Source organism: Mustela nigripes, chromosome 1 (genome assembly GCF_022355385.1).
Source record: "Mustela nigripes isolate SB6536 chromosome 1, MUSNIG.SB6536, whole genome shotgun sequence".
NCBI lineage: Eukaryota > Metazoa > Chordata > Mammalia > Carnivora > Mustelidae > Mustela > Mustela nigripes.
In genome coordinates this window covers 129,391,402-129,414,181 of record NC_081557.1, presented here as the reverse complement: position 1 = coordinate 129,414,181, position 22,780 = coordinate 129,391,402, and the positions used below count along the sequence as shown (strand labels likewise).

Here is a 22,780-nt window from a genome sequence, read left to right as displayed (position 1 = left end):
GTTACCTTTTGGTTTCCACTAAAATGGGAAAATTCATTCAGTTTTACTAGTAGTCAAGTGTAAATTGTTTATTCTTTATTCAGGGCAATTTGGCAATATGTGTTCATATGTAACGTGTGTGTTTATTGACTAATAGGAAGTTACCTAAAAAAATCAAGGAGTGGGGCACTGGGTGGCTCAGTCAGTATCCAGCTCTTGATCTCAACTCAGATCTTGACCTTAGGGTCATAAGTTCAAGCCCTACATTGGGCTCCACACTGGATGTGGAACCTATTTTAAAAAAAAAAAAATGTCAAGGAGTACACATAAATTTATGTAAGCAAATACAAAATGCTATTTATTATGGTAAAGAACTAGGAATGACTCAAATGAATGTGCCTGAATTTTGGTTGGTCTGATATATCCTCCTGATTAGAAGCAAATTATGATACACTTCTTTGGTAGGAATATTATGAAACAGGTAGAGAAGAAAATCTAATCACCTGCTGCACAATTTATCTGTCTTTATTTTAACTCCAGTATAGTTAACATACAGTGTTATATTAATTTCAGGTGTACAATATGGTGATTTAACATTTCAAAAATCACCCAGTGCACATCATACGGTGCACAATTTTGACTTGTCACAATATTGATGATACCACTTTCATTATTTAATATAATCAATTATTTAATTGAATAAATAAATAAAACATTATTTAATGTTTTCAATATTTCATTATTTAACATCTCTAACTTCCAGGGGTGCCTGGGTGGCTCAGTGGGTTAGGCCTTTGCCTTGAGCTCAGGTCATGATCTCAGAGTCCTGGGATCGAGCCCCACATTGAGCTTTCTGCTTGGCAGGGAGCTTGCTTCCCGCTCTCTCTCTGACTGCCTCTTTTCCTACTGATTTCTCTCTCTCTGCCAAATAAATAAATCTTAAAAAAAAAAAAATTGAATGGCCAATTTTCTGCATGGTAAAGTTACTCTTTCCCTTTTGTTTTTAATAAGTGTTTTGTGGAAAGGTACTTTGAAATTATTTAAATGTCCTGTTCCTCAGCTTGTTAATTTATCTTATCAATATGGCCTCTTTGGCTTCCTATTTTATTGAATGAGTTGTAGTAAGTTATTATCATTATTTATTTTTAGTATTATTATTTTAAAATTTAATTTTGTGAGTGTGTCCCAAAATTCATTGTTTATGCACCACACCCAGTGCTCCTTGCAATATGTGCCCTCCATAATACCCACCACCACCAGGCTCACCCAACCACCCACCCCCTCCCCTCTAAAACCCTCAGTTTGTTTCTCAGAGTCCACGATTTTTAAATTTTTTAATAAACATACAATGTATTATTAGCCCCAGGGGTACAGGTCTGTGAATCACCAGGTTTACGCACTTCACAGCACTCACCATAGCACATACCCTCCCCAATGTCCATAGCCCCACCACCCTCTCCCTACCTTCCTCCCCCCTGCAACCATCGGTTTGTTTTGTAAGATTAAGAGTCTCTTATGGTTTGTCTCCCTCTCGATCCCATCTTGTTTCATTTATTCTTTTCCTACCCCCCAAATCCCCCACGTTGCCTCTCCACTTCCTCATATCAGGGAGATCATATGATAGTTGTCTTTCTCTGATTGACTTATTTCCCTAAGCATAATAGCCTTTAGTTCCATCCACGTTCTCACAAATGGCAAGATTTCATTTCTTTTGATGGCTGCATAGTATTCCATTGTGTGTGTGTGTGTGTGTGTGTGTGTGTGTGTGTGTGTGTGTGTGTATCACCTCTTCTTTATCCATTCATCTGTTGATGGACATCTAGTTTCTTTCCATAGTTTGGCTATTATGGACATTACTGTTATAAACATTCGGGTGCATGTGCCCCTTTGGATCAGTACATTTGTATCTTTAGGGTAAATGCCCAGTAGTGCAATTGCTGGTTTGTAGGGTAGCTCTATTTTCAACTTTTTGAGGAATCATTATTTATTTTTATGCTCAAAATGTTTCCAGTTTGGTCAGTGGTAGTCCCTTCAAGCTGGCTTCTGTGTCTTCGTGAATGATGGCCTATTATTTCTTTGGCATATCTTTGCTTTCTAAAAAACAAAACTAGCTGTTTCAAGCTCATTGTGTACTTTTCTCTAGTAGATCTTGAATTGGTCATTTCTCTCTCTCAGTGAAGAATAGTGTTTAGAAGCAAGATTTGGACATGAGATGTTAAGGTATTATTGTTCCCAAGTCCTCTCAGTGGATAGAACTAGGGACTAATATGGATATGTATTTGAATGAGGATATATATTTCATACATAGTTGTATATATTACCTGTATTTAGTGAAACCATGAATTCACACAAATGCCTTTAATTTCAAATCATTAACCTCAAAGTTCTTTTAAGTTTTCTTTTCTACTTAAATGCTCTCTTCACATTGTCTGAGCTCGTATACCTTGCTCCAGGTCAGTGTCACCCCTATCCTGATGCAAATACTTTCCTTGATCTATTCAAGCTAACTGCTTAAGGCCTGACTAGATTAAGGAAGTTTGGAAAATAGGGCCCTTTTGCTCTTTAAAAGCACAATATTTTTATACTGTAGTATAATGAGAAAATAACTGATTTTACTTGAAACACAGGATTCTCAGATACAGATTCTCTCTTGGCCAACTCTATCCCTGCCTTCAGACTGTCACTCATAGGTCACCTTTCCTAAGTTTTACCTTGACCACTATATCTAAAGATGCAACCAGGTTTCACTAACCCTCACCCCATGCTTCCAATTTCCTTTACTCTTCTCTATTATTTCCTAAACCACCTTCTAGCTTCCAACTTATTTATTATGTTTATTATTTATTGTCTGTCTTCCCCTACTAGGGCTGAACTTTTTGTTTATATAAGCACTGGTATATCCCAAACATCTAGAATAATACCTAGACTTCTATTTGTTTTCAAAAGATAATTTTCAATAAATGAGTGAGTACATAAAGCTGCATGCTTGTTTCAGTCCTCAGTGTTCACTCAGGAATTTGGTTTCTTTTAGGGTAACCATGCAAATTAAAAATAAGAGAACCTTGGGGCACCTGGGTGTCTCAGCGTATGACTCTTGATTTCTACTTAGGTCATGATCTCCGGGTTTCGAGGTCAAGCCCCATGTCAGGTTCTGTTCTGGGCATGGAGCCTGCTTGGGATTCTCTCTCTACCTCCGCCCCTTCCCCAACCCCCTCTTTAAAGGAAGAGAGACCCCTATGCTTTCAAGCCTTGTTAAATTTACTGCCACATTTGGTTTCCTTTTGTAGCAAGTGGGACAGTGGGGATGATCTTCCATTGCCTACACTATTGGAATGGAGCTTAGAGGTTCATCTTCGCTACAAGCAAATCATTATACTTACATAATATGTTGAAATTATACAATTGTTTTTTCTGTAGGCTTCTAGTTTATGTGATCTTGAGGTTGTAGACTGGCAAATTAAAGATTTTAAATAGTTACACAGTTCTCCTTTACTTAGTCTTTTACCATATTGTATTTGAATCTGTTGCTTTCTTGATTTTATCCACTGTTTCCTCTTACAAGTAGGTCTCAACTATGGCTAACTACAATTGTTAAGATGCCTTTGATTATAAAATGTGTTGATTTGAGAAATGCTACCATGTGGAAAAATGTGCATTTTATCTTGATGAAACAGGTTATTATGGAAAAGAATTCTTACTTAGAGATTTTTAAAATTCTGTTTCTTTTAAAATAATCGGATGATTTTTATCTTTTTCTGCCTGAGTTCATCTAAAGTCTCTATCAGTATGCTCTAACCAAAGACTGCCAGGAATACACTTCTGGTTGAATAAGTTAGTTCATTGAGGGAGTATGCTCACAATGAGGAAATTAGGGACATCTGAGTAAGAGAATGTTAGAAATGATTTATTACAGGATTTGAACCTATATTAGGTGATTTTAGGGAGGGGTTAAGGAAGTGGGGCTTCCTTCTAAATTGATTACTGTTAGGAAGCATGGGTAATTCTACAATGAGATACCCTAATAAATCTCATCAGAAGCCTGGAAGTCTAAAGCTGTAATTTGTAAAGTCACCAGTTATTCATACTAACAACACTAAGCAAAATCAGTATTACCAGGCCAGCTCCTGATGTCGGAGGCTGCTTTTCTACATTCTCAACTGTTTCTGTCTTCTTCCTTTATGTATGCTAGATGAGCATTTTTCCTCCATCTCTCCTTCATTTATCTTTCTGTCCACACCACTTTGTGTCCTTTTAGGTACTTCTAGGATAACTATGCCTGAAGTTTTGAGAACATATCATAAGCATCAGACCTCTGGTAGTGCATGGATTCCAGGATCTTTTGAGCTACTCTTCTCTCGTGTATCAGCTTTGCATAGTCTTTGTTTCATTTGCGTCAGTATTATTTCCTTCTTTTTGGACTGTTCTCTCTGGAATTGTGATGAGATTTCAGTCTGTATTTACCCAAATACTAACTTTCCACACATTTAAGATACTGCTTTCAGAAACTGAATTTTACTGTATTACATCTGCAAGCAAGATATGCATGTCTCTTGTACCTATAGACTCCAGGTTGTAAGGATATCATCCAAGTTGGATTCCAGTGACTCTTACAGTCCTTGTGTCATCGAGGGACACTCTATGTGCCTATTCTTTTTCTTCCTAATATTGGCCTTAGAAAAGGCAAATGGCTGTTCTGTTTCCTTAGATCTTACTCCTAGCTTAAACTGAATGATGTTTTCTATCCCATATATCCTAATTCTTAAACAGGAACTTTATTTTTCCCCTTTCTTTCTTGAGCTTTTAGAATTTAAGTCTCAGTAAATTATCCTACAAATTAGTCTTCTAGATTCACTCTAGAAGTGAATCTTCTAGATTCACTCTTTCAAGACTTGTCATAATGTGTGTTGCTTTGTTCCTATCTGTTCTTTTACTTTTACAGTTACCTTTCTAGTGATTATTTTTCTCCTGCCAAGTAAGCATTATTTGGTGAAAACAAAGATGAAAATTCTTGTACAGGGTAGAACAACTTTAACATTTCGTAATAGAAGAGGATGAATTGACCATTCAACAAAATATACAAGAATATTAAAGGGTATCTGGAAGTTTCATTGGAGAGTAAAATAAGATCACATGGTAGAAATTAATTTTACACAGTAGTTTGAACAAAGAGAGGGACATAAAAACATAGGAAATAGGGAAGTACATACCACATGGAAAGATAACTTGTAAAATATGAGAGATAGGAATGATTAAGGGAATAATTTTTGGAATTAACATAAACTGAGGACCCTCTGTTGTCTACTTCTCTAAGCTCTGGAGAGATTGGGATGAAAAAGATGAAGTCTCAGCTTTTTAAAAGATTAGTATAACAGGAAAAAGGATATTTACAAAATCAAGTGAAATATAGCATGACAAATGCACCAACAGGTTAAGTTCTCATTACACTGAGGATACAAATGAGGGAGTATAACTTCTATTTGAATCATTTAAGAAAGGTTTCACAAGTATTCTCTGGGTTGGTTATGTTTGTTAAGCTAGACTCAGAAGCAGTCAGGCTATAGCATAAGTTATTTGGTGACTGAATAAGGTCAGTTTTTATGGAAGTGGAAGTTTATGTGCTTGAGGCTAAATTTGGAATTAACTGTTTTTGTGTTTTGCTTCAATTTTAAAAAGTGTCTACTTGTAAATCTCTATTGCTACTTGTTGGATAGAAGCAATCATGACTTTAGTGAGTCAGAATTTAGTTTTCTGTTACCTCTGCAGCTGATGGATCATAGGTTACTCAGTGTAATAATCAAACTTGTAACTAAGATTTACATATTAAATGGTTGAAGAGATACCTTGTTAATTGGTAGATTTTAATGTTATCCAAAATATAATGGACATTTAAAATCCATTGTAATGTTTTTTGTTGACTTGCTATAAAGATAGCTTCTTTATTTGAACCTTTATCTAAAAATGGAAGATTCCTGTAAATGGTTATTTTCTTTTATAGGTGGTAGATCATCTAATGCAAAATTGCCGTCGGTGCCAACAGTTGGCTCAGTTCCACAAGACCAAGTTTCAAATATGAGGTATTAAAGCTATTAACTTGGATATTTGTGATTTATTCCTTTTGATGACTCTTTAAACTGTCTAGCTACAGTTCTTTTTTTTTTTTCACTTACTTTTGTCTATTTTTTTAAAAGCATAAGCAACAGAGGCCTGAATGTTTTAGAAGTTTCTCTTTAAAGATTATGACATGTAAAAGGTTTTTGAGAAGTGGCTATTATGATTAATAAGTATTGCATGCAAAACAAATATTTAAATACACAGGTAGTAGCTTATGACTTAGGTTTCATATGATTATGAACTGAAAATGGAGAATTCACTGTTCATTTTCTTTAAAAATGCTGAAGCAAGTTATAGCCAGTCAACCAAAGCCACAGTGAAACTGAACAGTAGGTACATTTTTACCGTCCTTAACCTTTTGAAATTGGGAATATGCATTTCAAATTCAAAGATGGAATACTGTGAATATTTTCTACCACTAGAGCCTTAATAGTCAGAGTTCTTGATCCTCCTTCCACTACTGGAAAATCCTAGCACTCCGCAAATACAGGCACCAAAGTTCTGTATGTGTAACCTTGTAGTTGTGATATTATCCAGAGAAGAATAGTATTAAGGGTAGTACCTTAGATGAGATGCTAATTGGTAGAAGAGATTTCCATCAGCTAAACAGTTGATAGTTTCAGTAGCAGCTCTTGTTGGTATTACGAAGTACTACTCCTTGTGTGAACAAATAGGTAAATAGTGGCTGTTTGTGTATATATTTTGTTTATAAGTTCAGAACTAAAGCTGTGGATGCCTATGAATTTCCTGAAATGCAGGAAGCTTGTTTAACTCATTAAATATATACATGTATGTGGTTGTATGTGTGTATACATATGAGTATATGTGCATGTAGTCACAGAGACATATTAATATGTAAATTGAGATCATTATAAGTATGCCAGTAAAGTATACTAATTTTCAAATGAAAAGTTGTTCAGATTGCTTTAGAAAAAAAATTCTGAAAAGATGTCAATGAGAAAAGAATATAAACTAATTCAGTTTATAAATACTTACGGTGTCTATGCTATATGCTGCACCTGAGAACTTAGAAAGGAAGATATAATTCTTGAACTGAAGGTGCTGATGGTTTATTAATAGACAAATTTTTTTCTTTTAAAGACTTTATTTGAGAGAGAGAGATAGAGAGAGAGTGAGTGTGAGTTGGGGGAGGGGTAGAGGCAGACTTTAAGACTCCTCTTAAAGCAAGGATCCCAACCCAAGGCTCTATCTCAGGATCCTGAGATCATGACTTGAGCTGAAGGGATATGCTTAAACCAACAGAGCCACTCAGGTGACCCAGTAATACACAAATTTGATAAGGATTTGGTCGAGTTTTTTAGGTTATAATGGTGTTAAAATCAAGTGCTCTATACTGACCCATTAAGATTTCCAGTAAGAATCAGATGCTTAGAGTGGTTGTTTACCAGATTATTTGCCAGGGCTGGGGTGGTAATATAGAACTTAATAATAAAGGGTATTCTAGCAGAAGGAATGATATGTATAGCAATAATGAGTTGTTATATAATTTTTAATTTCTCATGATTTTACATTTCTTTGGAAACTCATTTTAAAAACTGAAAATTGTAAATTCTAATGAATAGTTCAGATAATATCTTTCCATTAGTATTACAGAGAGGCTTGAACATGCTTTGGAAAAGGCAGCTCCTCTTCTGCGAGAGATTTTTGTGGATTTTGCACCTTTTCTTTCTCGGACACTTTTGGGTAGTCATGGACAAGAACTGCTTATAGAAGGAACAAGTAAGTGATTTTTCTTTATGTCACTTTACAAATGAATATTTAAATTTATATTTAAGTTTTAAGATTAAAAATGGAAATGAATAATAGGAGATGCGTGGAGTTTCATTGTTCAGGTAGTTTTCAGCCTTTGACAAAGTTTCTTCCAGAGTCTGTATCTTTTGAAAGATGTGTCTCTTCTATTGTTCTAATCTGATTTGGATTTTTAATTAGTGATTTGGATGAAGCAGAAGAGTATGTACTGAACCAAAGAACTACGACTTAGATTTCTTTTTTTAATGCATTAAAATAAACTATGAGAATGGAGAATTGGAAAGATTAGTGTTACAGTAATTAGCAGGTATTTATCTGGGATTTTACTAGAACTTAAGATCCATATAAACAATAGTGTATCGCCACATATTAGGAAAATGAGGAGTGTGTTATTAGTCCTTATTAGTAGAATTCTGTTTTATAAATAAGTAGAAGTAACAGTGTTGGGGTCCGCTATCAAAGGAATGAGACTGAGACAAGGTGAAAGTTATGCAAAGCTTTATTCTATGCCAATCATTAGAAGTTAGACTGACTATCCAGGGGAACGAGACTGAGACAAAGTGAAAGTTATGCAAAGCTTTATTCTATGCCAAGCATTAGAAGTCAGATTGACCGGCCAGGGCCACCTCCAGAGAGAGCGATCCCCTCTCGATCTCACAGGCTGGTTTTATAGGACATAACCGCAGACCCACGGTACGTGGCTTTTGTTGTTAAGGCATTTATTCCTGGAATCCATACCTGGAACCGATACCAGGAACTATTGGGGTGTTTATTCCCAGAATTAAGTCCGTGGATGTAAACAACATTATGGCTACCTTGGCAATATGGAGTCGCTCTGGCTAAGCAGGCCCTAATAGTTAAACAGGTTTTAACATTAAATTGGCCCTAACAACAGTAGTACTCTATCCTGCTTACACATAGATTCCTGGATCATTTATAGGTAGTATACTTTGAGATGGTGTCAAACTAGATAGCATTCAGAGTTGGTTGTTGAGTTGGATTGAAAACCATATGCTGTTTATGGAATGAAGGAGTATTCAGACTTTTCTTTTTTTTTAAGGTTTTATTTATTTATTTGAGAGAGAGAGAGAGAGCACAAGCAGGATTGTGAGAGGGGAGAGGGTCAGAGGGAGAAGCAGACTCCACGCTGAGCCAGGAGCCTGATGCAGGACTTGATCCTGGGACTCCAGGATCATGACCTGAGCCAAAGGCAGTCGCTTAACCAACTGAGCTATTGAGGTGTCCCCGGCCTTTTTTTTTTTTTTTTTTTTTTTTTAAATTTTATTTAAATATGGGGTACTTGCCATATAGTGAATGTTTTCTAATATTAGAATGGGTGACTCAACCAATTGCTATCTCTGACAGCAGGTATCAGTTCAACAGAGAATAGCTTTCCAAACAATTCTAGTTAAGAGCTTAATAGACTGACTGCAGAATACCAGTCTTCATCCTTACAAGTAGAATTTTTTAAGGATAAGCTGGAGGATTTTCATCAGTGATAATATAGAATTGATTTTTTAAAATTTAGATATGTTTGGACTAGAAGTTTCCTAAATCTGGGCTTGTCTGTGTCCATGGTTCATGGTTTAGGATTAAACACTTTGATTCTCCTAAAGCTGAAAAATCATGGAAAAATGTAATTATCTGTATCCTGCTCTCTTTAAATATCAATTTATAGCTTTAGTTATAAATTTTTGTTGAGTGACAGTCACTAGATGATCTCTTGAGGAATTTTTAAAAACTTATTTAAAAATACTTTTTTTAAAAAAAGATTTTATTCATTTGACAGAGAGATACCCAATGAGAGAGGGAACACAAATAGGGGGAAATGGAAGAGAGAGAAGCAGGCCTCCAGCTGAGCAGGGAGCCTGATGTGGGACTTGATCCCAGGAGCCTGGGATCATGACCCAAGCTGAAGGCAGATGTTTAACAATTGAGACACCCAGGCACCCCCCAAAAACTCTCTTTTAGAAATAAGAATATGGAAATGCAAGGTAGAGATAGTTCAATAGTGGAAGATACTCTTTATATTAGCACTAATTGAGGGATATCAGCACATTTAAAATAATAAGCTTTAGCTGAAATAAGAATTTCATTATCATCTGTGTTATATAGATGTATATGGAGTTGGTCATGAGTGGTCTCATTTCCACAGAGGGAAAAAGTATTAAATTTATTTGAAAAAGTTTAAGTTTTAGAAATATTTACTTAATTTGGGGGTAGAATTTTACCTTATCTGCCAAAGGATATAATTTTTCCAGCCATGCATGGACTATTTGGTCTAATGAAGTAATAAAATTTGAAAGATAATGAATCGAAAAATTGAAGGACTTCTCCCTAATTTATACTTAACATGTTAAATATTTATTTTTTAAAGTGTTTTGACAGTTTACGATCTATATTTCATTATTGTAAAGTGGATTATTAATTACAGCTTTTTGGTGTAGCAAAACAGAGCTTTTAGTTGGTCTTTGAGTTTTATAATAGATCCCACAAGATACTCAGAAGTACTAAACTTGCTAATTACAGATCCCTGAACAACGTTTAATTTAGAATCAGTTTTTTACTGGTAAGTTCTGATAAACTGATAATAAGGAAGATGATGCACTCTTGCTTATCTGTTAACTTGAGCAGGGCCTACTCATTGGACTGTATTCATAAAAAGTTAGCCAAAAAAAAAAAATCTAGGAATTTTATGCATCTTAGATATTTATGTTAAGTTGTAAGGAACGTTTTGGGTGGTGGTTTTTGTGCATTGTAAAACAACTAAGAGTTTTGGGTAGAAGTGTTTGTGGCGTGGTATTGTTCAAAAGCACTAGATTCAAAGACAGGAGACCTTGGTTCTAATCCTGCCTTTGTCAGTCACAAGTTGTATGCCCAGAGACTGGAAGGCTTATTACTTCTACAATTTTTTAATGTTTTTTTTTTTTTTTATTTAAAAAGTTTTAAATATGTATGGAGTAGAAATTGAAATAACCATGAACTTATTACCAACTCCCAAACCATCTTTGTTTTGCTATAATTGTTTGTTGTATCTGCCTCCCTTTATTTTGCTTTAGTATTTAAATCAATTCTAGACATTGTTGTTTTACCCTTAAGTAATTCATAAGCCATGTAAAAAAGGATATTTTCTTACATAATCATAATTGTTGTATATATACCTAATATTGATGAATATGAACTAAGTATTATATAGCATAGAACTATTAATATTGATAATATTCATCGTTTTTTAAATGTCTTTTTACAAAACATTTTCTCATTTATATACAGACAAAATCAATTTATTGCATTTGGTTATGTCTTTTAAGTCTTTATTAATATCAAATAGTTTCTCCATATTTTCCCTCTGTTTTCATGCTATTGGGTTGTGGAAGAAATCTGGTTGGTTGTTCTTTAGAACGTTACATATTTTGGCACTCTGTGGCCATTGTTTCCTCATGATGTCATTTAATGGTTTCTCTGTCCCATTTATTTTCTGATGGCTTGAGATTAGATTTAAAAGCTTAGTTAAATGAAACAAGATGGGATTGGGAGGGAGATAAACCATAAGAGATTCTTAATCTCACAAAACAAACAGGGTTGCTAGGGGGTAGGGGAGTAGGGATATGGTGGCTGGGTTATGGACATTGGGAAGGGTATGTGCTATGGTGAGTGCTCTGAAATGTGTAATCCTGATGATTCACAGACCTGTACCCCCTGGGACAAATTATACATTAAATGTTCAAATAAATAAATAAATAGATAGATAGATAGTTTAGTTTAGTTAGAGGTAACACTGCCTATTACATCTTGCCTAGAACCACATGTTTCTGATTGTTTTAATTTTAGTGATACTAACCCTCTTTTTCAACCTTTTGTAAGGATTGATACCTTGTTATTTTTGCTTTTTTGAAGAGGTCTTTCAAAAACAAAGAAAGTTACTTAAAAAATAACATTTATTCTATCTTACAATTACCATATGTGAACATGTTTTTATAAATCTAGGATTCATTAGGGGGTCTTTGTGATATTAATTTTCCTATACCTTAAAACACTTTATTTCACCATTATTCATCAGTTATTCCTACTATAGTAAGGACTATAAAATAATGAGAAGAAAATATACTGCAATTGCCCCTAGAATTATGATATAATAAGAAAATAAATCATCACTCTTGGATCGCCCTCAGTTTGTACTGCATTCCCCAAAGTACTGGGTCATATTTTAAGAAGATAGAAATTTGTTTTCTCAGTGGGAACAAGAACTGATATTTGGGGAGGGCAGAAACATTTTAAGTATTACATGGTTCTTCCATTGGGTCACAGTACATCTATGCAATTAAGAAAAAATGTTCTGAAATGGCTTCCTAGTGGGGAGCAATAAAAAAAAAAAGGTTGAGAAATATCAGTAAAAAGAAAATCTGTGGATACCATCTTTGTGGTCTTATTTTCAGCTTTCATTGAATTCAGTTAGGAATTCAGAATTGTTTATTTTCTGCTCTTAATGATAAGGTGAAAAAATGACAGAAGAAGACATTTTACAATTATTAGACCATCTGAGGATGAATTTAAAGAGAGAGCAACACTCAAATTTTATCAAACCCAAGAATTCATTAGTGCACAGTCTATTTCTGTGGACAAAAAGGAAATTGATTTTCTTAGTATGTCATTCTATAGAAAGGACTTCATTGTACAAAATTGATGCAATGTTTTCTGACAAGAACATGGAGCATCTTATTTTGCTAAAAAGGTATGTGACAGTGTTCTTCCATGGCTTTGATAGTTACACAGCACAATTTACTGGGTACAATTTCTAAGTGAATAAAAAAGGCAAGTGTGTTACATGAAAATGATTGGAAAGAAAAGTTCATGTAGAAATGAAAAAAATTAGTGGATTCATCATTCTAAATCATGTTTGAAAGTCCAAAGAAGAAAATATTTTATAATTCTGGATCAAAGAAGATGACTGTCATCTTTTCAACAAAATTTTGAATGATTCACCTTTTCCAAAGTACTACATTTGATGATATAAGTTCAAGAAATAGGACCAGAATTAATGATAAGGTGGAACCAATTAGAAGTTTATCTGAAATTTGGAATTAGTATTTACAAGGTAGATATCATATTTATAGATTGATGAAGAGCAGTTAGTTGAATCCAAAGGCTTTTGCTCATATAGGTTATATACAAATAACCTTTAAAACCAGAGAAATAGAGAATAAGAATTTGAGTGCATTATGCTTAAATTATTATTAAAGCTTCTAATAATGTTTGTAATCATTTCTTTTTATATAAAAATCAAGTTGACTTAAATACGTACTTAAAATACATATATTTTTAAAAAGGCTTCTTACATTCCATGTGGCAAAAGGTCATGACTGTTTTTCATGTTGCTTGAAGTTTAGACAGATCAGTGGGTTCAGATGTTGTTAGCTTAATATCTGGTAAATCATTTAATATTTCTGAATTTAGCAGTAAGGAAAAGCAGTGATAATGGAGGTGGGGTAAATAGTCTTGGGTGAAGAAATTGAAGAAAATTTCATGACCAAATGAGTATAAAGCTCTTGGTTGGTATCCTGAGTTTGTCTTTTTTTGAAGGGACTAAAATTGCATATCTCTAAAAAATAAACCAAAAATAAAACCAAGCAAAATGAACCCTATGGTTATTCTGAGAGGCTTTTAGAGAAGTTAGGTTAAGAGCCTACTCAGATCTCTGAGGCTGTCTTATGTGCTTTCTGTTAACTGGGGCAATAATAGGGGGGTGGGGTAGGGTGTGTGTGTGTGTGTGTGTGTGTGTGTGTGTGTGTATGAAAATTAATACTAATGCAGCAGTTTATAACTTTAAGTATTGTTTTAGGGCCTTCCTTTGGATAATTCTTAGAGTCCGAAGACAGATTATTGGTTTATAATTCATTTCTTCCTTTTTCATACCTGGAACCAGTGTCACCCAAGGGCAAAAGAGAGAAAGAAAGAGAGGGAGAGAGATGACTAAGTTGTGCAGCCTGATACCAAGTCCTTTATTGGTGATATTTCTTGTTTCTTTGAGTCCAAGGTTATATATTTTTGTTTACAGTATTACTGCCTTTTAGAGAGGGAGCTTATTATTAGAGATCTAATATAAGGTCTTTTTTGTCCCCTAAAGCCCTTTCTCATTTAAAATTTAATATACCATCTACCTTGGCCTTTCTCCCCATCTTTTACAAATCTACAAAACCCCATTCCAAAAAATGCATGCATTGTTCTAATCAAACTATGAAATGTTATTTATTTTACTATCACTTAACACTTAACTCTTTGATCATTGAGTTAAATGGCCCAAGGCCTTTTTAAATCATTATTGTTCTTTTTCTGAGTGGATAAAAAAGGCTGAGCCAGATCAAAGCCCAAATATTTTGCTGTTGAAAGGAAAGTTGGTAAGGAATTCTGGTTTCTCTAGAATAGAGCAGTGGAATAATGACCTAAGTAAAGAAAGATCTGAGTTTACTTTTTGGAAGTGGAAGTATATGGAACCTTCTGGTTGTTTACATTTTATGTAAAGTGACAAGGTTTCAGACCAGCAGAGGGCTGTACCAGCGATGAGATGAACTATTGGCTGTGCCCTTCATTTTGGCCTTGGTATTAGCCTGCAGAGCTACGCTCATTTCAGCTCTACAGAAACTGTAATTTAGTCTAGTTAATGACCTGCTTTCTTAATGCAACATGTATATTCTCTGTAGCTAATTTCTATGCTGGTGCTGACACTATTACCGTCATTATTTCTAAGTTACACGTTTTTTCAGACATTGAGAAAAATGATTCTTTTCTAAAAAGTGAAGAGGGGAACAACCTATTGTTGTTAACAACAATGTTGTTAAGAGCATTAAATAGGTTGTTTAATGTGAATGCTATTTATTAGACTACAGAATGGCAGTGTGTGCCATCAGTTGGTATGAGGCAGCATGACTAAAAGAGGTGAGGAAAAAGAACTACAGAGCTAGAAAATTAAAGAAAGGGAATAAGATGGGATAGGATGCCTCCAAGAGCTTTCATGGAAAGAAGGAAAGAAACAAGATAATTCTGCAGGATGTGTATGGGTCCACCAGGAATTATTTTTATTGTTACGCCCTGGATTCTAAACTTGTGTTTGCTTAGAAAAATATAAAATAAAAAATAACATTTTTTTTTGATTATTAGTCATGTGATTTAGTAATTTAGTGCTTTTAATTATGGGCATTGCTTTTTTAACATACTGGTTATGAAATGTTCTTTGAATGAACTTTTTTAGATTTTGTTAGTAACCAAAACTAAGGAAGTCTTTAGATATGTATTGTTTAAAAGTTCCTTCCTGAGGTATTTGTGGTGAATGCAAATGAAACAGAAAGGAGAAAATGTAAATGAATTTATTTATAAGAAATCAAGAATATATAACAGAACGCTTACACTTCTGTTAAGGTTTAGTGTGAGGTCACAGGTCAAGGTACTAATAAGAGTGTTTGGGATGTCTGCTGCCATGAAACAAAATGGAAACTTGATTGATAGCTAGAGGGTTGAAGGGAGAGAGTGTGGTGGAGAAAGCAAAGGTCAGGGAGCCATTTCCCTTCTCTGCATGTATAACAATCAGCTCTCTCCAAAACAAAATGTAGATAATATTGATCAATATGGCATATGTTGTGCACATTTCTCAGTGTTGTGAAATGTCATTATATATGGAGTTCTAATGTTTTGGTAGATTGAATACTGAAATGAAATAGTTTACAAATAAAATTGTGGTAGTTTTGATGCCAAGTTTAAAGTAATTACAGAGTACCTGTTTACTCATATCGAATGTGTGTGGGTTTGTTCTTAGCAAGATGTTAAATTTTGTTTTAAAAACCAATTTGGATAAAGTTGTATAACAAATCCCTCATATTTGTTTTTTACTCTGTAATTTTTCTTTTAAATTCTCTTTAAAATAGGTCTGGTTTGCATGAAGTCTAGTAGTTCGGTTGTGGAATTGGTTATGCTACTGTGTTCTCAGGTGAGTAACAGGAAAAAATGTTGGATTAAAAGTAAATTCTTGCATGACTTTATAAGGAAATTATAATTGTTTTAGTAGATATTTTTGCTGTAATAGAGTTTGAATTTGCGATTTTAAAATAATTTTATTTGTATTGCAAAAGGATTACTTCTTATCATTGATATTAACAAAGACTACAAAGAATTTTGTAGTGAGCGCTGAGAGAGAACAGATAGATGAGAAACAGGTTTTTAGAATCTTATTATAAAATGTCTCGAGCAAATGATCTTGAGGTGGCTAAATTTCTTTACTTAATATATTAAGGTTATAGAAACAGATTTATTTCTAAACCTTGTGGAGTGCTACTCTGACTCCCTTAGGAATAATGGGTTTACTTCCCTTTTGTGTAGAGGTTATAAAATGAGTGATAAATAATTTTGAATTCTTGTCATTGCTAATTATTTTTGACATACAGAGTCGATTTGAGAAAACATCAGCAAAAGGATGGCAGCCATCATGATAAGATGTAGTGAATAAATTCCTAAAGCAAAATGCTTTTAGTGTTCAGAAATTTTATACCTCATGTAAACTTTAATGATTTTTAGAAAATGTATATAAAAATCATGTATCTTGTGGTTTTTCTTTTCTGTTTTGCAATTAAACAGATGAATGTTTTTACAGAGAGTTTTCTTTGTAGTCTTTTAAAAATGATATCTTGCTGGTAGTAAATTCCGCTACTTAAAACTTTAAAATAGCCTTTTTTAATAGGAAGGGTATTGGTCTAGAGGTCAAGGGTTCTGACCCATTTCAAAACCTTTGACCTTCATTTACAACTTTTGTGGTGTACTTGCCTGACGAATAAGGATAATGCAAAATTAATGTTTCTTTGCATCGATTTATTCATTTTAGCGTTTATATTGCCAAATTTATTTAGACTGTGCTGATGGACATTTCATGAATACAAATTAAAGAATCATAGAAGGTGTGAAAAATCAATACTATGCATTGTCAATAAAATGGAATAAGAACAATTACTTCTACAGATTACACTTAATGGATTTTTATAATGAACTTGTGAGGAGTGGTTATGTTTCTAGTGAGCTTATTATTCTTAGATTTAGCAAGAATCATGTTTTTATAATTTAATCATCTCCTTTAGAAAACTCCATTCCTTTAAAAAGCTTAATGTAGAAAATTTTTCATTAATCTAATTTGAAATAATTGCTTATTTATTTCTTGGATCTAAGTTACCATATGCCATTCTTAAACCAGTACAAAATTATCCTTACTTTTAAGAAGCATTGGTTTCTTCACAGAGTATGAAATTATTTATACTGATATAAATGTTTCATAGATGAATTTTGATAACAAAGTTCCACTTTTTAGTTCAGAAGAATTGAATATATTCTTGATATATCAAAGCTGTTTCAGATAGTATATTACATAGTTGAATGTTAGAAGCTAAAAAGATGAAGAATGACATGTTTTAAAACACCTATTTATCATGTATGTCACAGGGCTGTTTAATACTAATCTAATCAAATGGGATATGAAGATCACTTAGTAGAATAAGTTGCAAAAGTCGGATACTGTCAAGATTTTTGTTTGAATAAAATCAAATACATTATTGGTTATTTGAAGTCCTTACCATTTTTTATGAGTTCTTCAAAAGTTCCATGGCATCTCTATAAGATGTAGCACAGTGTGAAAAATGATGTGAAAAATGAAGCTAGAATTAGCTCCAGATGTATACAGATTGTTCCAGGGTGATAATTACATTTTTCACTTTGAATTTTCCTAATTCAAAGAGGTCAGCTTGGCAGTCACAAAAGTGATTTATTTTGTTAAGAAGTGAACTGTCTTTTTCTACATGAAAGCTTAAGAGATATGAAATTGAATTTGAAGTCGACATTTTGCAGATACTGGGTGGGGATGGCTTGAGTTTGATTGATAATTTTTTTAAGTCTGAGATAGGGTGGGAAGTGAAAAGATAGCATATTGCTAAAATTTTAATTAATTTTTTAAGGGGAGATGGAGAGGACTGAGTGCCAGAGATCGAAAGATCAGGTCAAAAACTCCTTTTTAATCACATAAATAATGGGATATGCTTATGAACTTAACATCTGCAAATTTGATTTAAAACTTTACAAATTAGTTGGTGTTAATTTCATGACAATCAGCCATGTTCTGATTATTTTTTTTGAATCCATTCAGAACTTACTTTCTTTTTGCATTCTTTTTAACAAGGTGTTTAAATCGGCCACATTTTATTACAAAAAAAGATTAGGACCTAAATTTAAGAAATGTAAATGAACACATTTGTTTTGCTGTTGTTAAGACAAAACAAATCACTATATATTTTCTTGAGGCTTCAACTAGGATTATATTTTTCAGTATTCACTTACTCATTATTAGGTTGATTAAACAGCATTTCATATTTTATCTCATTTACATTTAACATTGTTAAGGCAAAAATCTGTTATTTAGAGTAGAAAAGCTTTCTTAACATACTCAGCATTACATTTTTGAGTAAAGTTAAATACTGAAGATTTGTTAAATTAGGTTTATTCATATATTGAGTCCCATGTAAAGTAATTCAAGAGCTACGTAAGCTTCAAAGGTTGATTTAAATTCTTTTTGCTTCTTTAAAATAAGATTGTATACATTCTTCAGGAAACTGTACTCTCTGATGCCTAGAAAAAAATTGAACAAATTCTAATTTACACTTCAGATTTAGTTTTTAAGCATGTAACTTACTAGTGCCTACTCTTTATTGTATATGTGTGTAAACCTTATAGAAATCTATATGAATTTAAAGAAAATGCTACCTAACTATTTCAACTAATATTATTCTAGCATTGTGTAAAGTGTTTGTATCATGCTCATTTGACATTAATATCATTTTTGAAAGAATTGACATTGCATTCAAGGCCACTTTATAAAAGCGTTGCTTTGCTCATCCTAATTCAGTCTGACATACATTCCAATAACACTACCTCCCTTCTCAGGTTTAAAGCTAAATTTATGACTGTGCATTGTGAAGTGCATCATTTAAAAATGGTTTCAACCCAAAACATCTATAAATAAATAATGTGTATGGCTACTCAGTAGTAGACTTTCTAGACTAGAAATCATTCCATCGGATACTCAACAGTCCACTATCGGAGAAGGCTGTCAGATAAATCTTATGGTAGCTGCATTCATGTCCTGTAAATCACATATTATTGTCTGAGCCTTCTGCCAGGTCATCTATTCTTTTCCCATTTATCAGAAATGCATAGAGTATATAGAAAAACTAGAAGCACCATGTAGTCTGGCCTAGCATCCTGTCTGAGTAATTAATTAGCAGCAAAACATAATTTAAAATGCCATTAGTCTGATTTTTCTTTAAAAATTGTTTTATCAAAATACGTAGATTGTTCCTATTTTAGAATTTTTTTTTTTTCACATGAAGGTTATGAGATAAGGTTTGGTCATTTTAGATTCAGGTGTGTGTTTTTATACCCCTTAATTATTAATTTAAAAATTATAATAAGAACCAGATGTTACCATTTTTATGATTCTTTTATGGTAGTTTTATGTTGAATTTTTGCTACTTGAGGTATCTTTTTTCCTGAATTTTTATAGTAAAATGTTTTTCCCTTCAATATCCTCTAATTTTTTTCCTAAATCTAGTTTCCTTCTCCTTTTTAAGTTTGTCTCTTCTAAATATGTGACATTAATGTTATTGCTCTTGACTTTTTATTTCATGAGCTTTTCCTTTTTGTAGTTGTGATGAGTATTTTGAGTAAAGTAGATAATTGAAACAAACCAAGGTGGGGGCAGGAGAAGACAAACAAACCAGCTCTATACCATGGCGCAAAAGTGTCCTTCATTATCGGGTCTCACTTATTGCTTGGACCTTATTTCTTACCACTTTGTTTTTGTAGTCTCATGCTCAATTTATATGTTCTCAAACTATGCTGAACTATTTAAAGTTACTCAAATGTGCCATCATAATTTTGTCTGTTAGTGTATGCTTTTTCTTTCCCTAAAATTTCCCTCCTTCAAATTTGGTGACTAATGATTGACTTCTCATCATTCAGAACTGAGTTTAATTGTCCTCTTCTCAGATCATCATATCTATAGTTGGTATCTTTTTGCTTATCTTCATTTGCTTATCCTCATTTTAGCACTCCTCATAGGATGTACAACTAATTTTAGGTATACCTGTAGAACTTGTTACTTTTTTGTCGTCAGCTTCCCTGTCTGTACTCTAGGCCCTGTGAAGGTGACAACTCTTTCTGTTTTGCCTGTTAAAGTATACTTGGTACTCAGCACAGTCCCTGCCACATGATGGCTGCCTAGTGAATATTTATAGATAAATAAATAGTCCAGCTTCCAGCTACATGGCAGTCTTTCTGGAAATGGAAAGCTTCCTTTGACTCCTCTCTGCTCCAAGACTCTAACTCTTGTGTTCATCCAGAGCTCCCATTGCCTGTTATTCCTTTCATTGTTTAAGTTGCCTGTGATTTTTCTTTCTCTTCCAGTAGACTGTAAGTTTCTTGAAGGCAAGCACTGTGTTTTGTTTCGTATCTCCAAAATCCATCATAATTACTGTTCAACCAAATATTTATGTATTTGTGTAATTAATAATTGAATGATAACAATAGTCTTAAGTCAACATATTTTGGGCCTTTGCCTTTTGGTCTTTTTCACTGTGAAATATTTCCTTCTTGTATATTATTGTGTGTGTTTTAAGTGTTCATTTTTTTTTTAAGATTTTATTTATTTATTTGACAGATATCATAAGTAAGCAGAGAGGCAGGCAGAGAGGGAGAGGAGGAAGCAGGCTCCCCACTGAGCAGAGAGCCCGATGCGGGACTCGATTCCAGAACCCTAGGATCATGACCTGAGCCAAAGGCAGAGGCTTTAACCCACTGAGCCACCCAGGCGCCCCCTTAAGTGTTCATTTTTATTTTCAGCTATCTTGTCCTAACCCAGTTCTGTAGTCGTGTTCATTTATAAATAAGGTCTTTGCCTTTTCATTGTCATTTGGCTTAGTTTTACCTCTTTAAAAAAAACAAAAACTTGTAGAAGTATAATTTACATACAGTATATATGCACATAGTTTAAGTTTACAGTTAGATGAATTTTGACGTATATACAATGATTAATAACCATTCGAGTCTGGAAAGTTCCCTGTACCGCTTTGCAGTCATTCTCCATCCCTGTTTTCTCAAGTTGCTACTGATTTGACTTCTGTTAAAGTTACTGAGTTTTACTGATTGTAGAATTTTTTATTTAAAGAATTTATTTTTATTTATTTGACTGATAGAGATCACAAGTATGCAGAGAGGCAGGCAGACAGAGAGGGGAGGAAGCAGGCTCCCTGCTGAGCAGCAATGTGGGGCTCTATCCCAGGACTCTGAGATCATGACCTGAGCCGAAGGCAGAGGCTTAACCCACTAAGCCACCCAGGCACCCCTGATTGTAGAATTTAATATAAATGGAGATTTACTTCTTTTAATTGTGGTGCTTGGATACTCAGAATGTGCTGTATTTAGGATATGCTTAAACTATTTTCATTTAAATTCACTATTCAGTATTAAGAAAGTGTTTTGTTTTGTTTTGTAAGAAAAAAATTGAACTTGTTAAAAAAAGGATAATCTTTTTGCCAGAATAGGAATTTTTTTTTTTAATTTCTTTTCAGCGTAACAGATTTCATTGTTTTTGTACCACACCCAGTGCTCCATGCAATACGTGCCCTCCTTAATACCCACCACCTGGCTCCCCCAACCTCCCACCCCACACCCCTTCAAAACCCTCGGGTTGTTTTTCAGAGTCCATAGTCTCTCATGGTTCACCTCCCCTTCCAATTTCCCTCAACTCCCTTCTCCTCTCCATCTCCCTATGTCCTTCATGTTATTTGTTATGCTCCACAAGTAAGTGAAACCATATGATAATTGACTCTCTCTGCTTGACTTATTTCACTCAGCATAATCTCTTCCAGTCCCGTCCATGTTGCTACAAAAGTTGGGTATTCATCCTTTCTGATGGAGGCATAATACTCCATAGTGTATATGGACCACATCTTCCTTATCCATTCGTCCGTTGAAGGGCATCTTGGTTCTTTCCATAGTTTGGCAACCGTGGCCATTGCTGCTATAAACATTGGGGTACAGATGGCCCTTCTTTTCACTACATCTGTATCTTTGGGGTAATACCCAGTAGAGCAGTTGCAGGGTCATAGGAAAGCTCCACACTGTTCTCCAAAGTGGTTACACCAACTTGCATTCCCACCAACAGTTTAAGAGGGTTCCCCTTTCTCCACATCCTCTCCAACATGCATTGTTTCCTGTCTTGCTAATTTTGGCCATTCTGACTGGTGTAAGGTGGTATCTCAATGTGGTTTTAATTTGAATCTCCCTGATGGCGAGTGATGATGAACATTTTTTCATGTGTCTGATAGCCATTTGTATGTCTTCATTGGAGAAGGGTCTGTTCATATCTTCTGCCCATTTTTTTTGGAATTTTGAGTATAAGTTGCTTATTGGAAATATAAATGTCTTCTTAATATATGCATATTTTTTCCTATAAGGAAATCCTATAGTGTGGACCTTTTATACAGCAGTGTGGTGAGGCCGTTGACTATAGTTTTTGGAATGTTTTATTTTTAGGATTTGTTAGGTTCATTTCAAATGCTGTCTCTTTTACAGAGCTTGCTTGCTTGCTTTTTTGCTAGCTTCATTTATTTACTTACTTTATAGTTGCTCATTTAACTTCCACTTAGTTAACATAGAATATGATATTAGTTTCAGGTGTACAATACAGTGATTGAACACTTTGTACCCATGGGTGCTCATCACAAGTGCCCTCCTTAGCCCCTGTCACCTATTTAACCAATACCTCCCCCCTGCCCTCATCTCTTGTCTGGTAACCATTGGTTTGGTCTCTATAATTAAAAGACTTTTTCTTGTTTTG

The 22,780-nt window shown here is 34.1% G+C and overlaps 1 protein-coding gene across 4 annotated transcripts in view; it reads left to right on the top strand.

Annotated features, from left to right (window-relative positions):
- The window catches only part of LRBA (LPS responsive beige-like anchor protein), a 729,505-nt gene that overhangs the window by 207,607 nt on the left and 499,118 nt on the right, over positions 1-22,780 (top strand). For all 4 annotated transcript variants that reach the window (XM_059373625.1, XM_059373604.1, XM_059373615.1 and 1 more), the window contains exons 32-34: positions 5,975-6,053; positions 7,697-7,830; positions 15,777-15,838. In XM_059373625.1, coding sequence (XP_059229608.1) covers positions 5,975-6,053; positions 7,697-7,830; positions 15,777-15,838 — 275 coding nt within the window. The remainder of the gene's footprint in view (positions 1-5,974; positions 6,054-7,696; positions 7,831-15,776; positions 15,839-22,780) is intronic.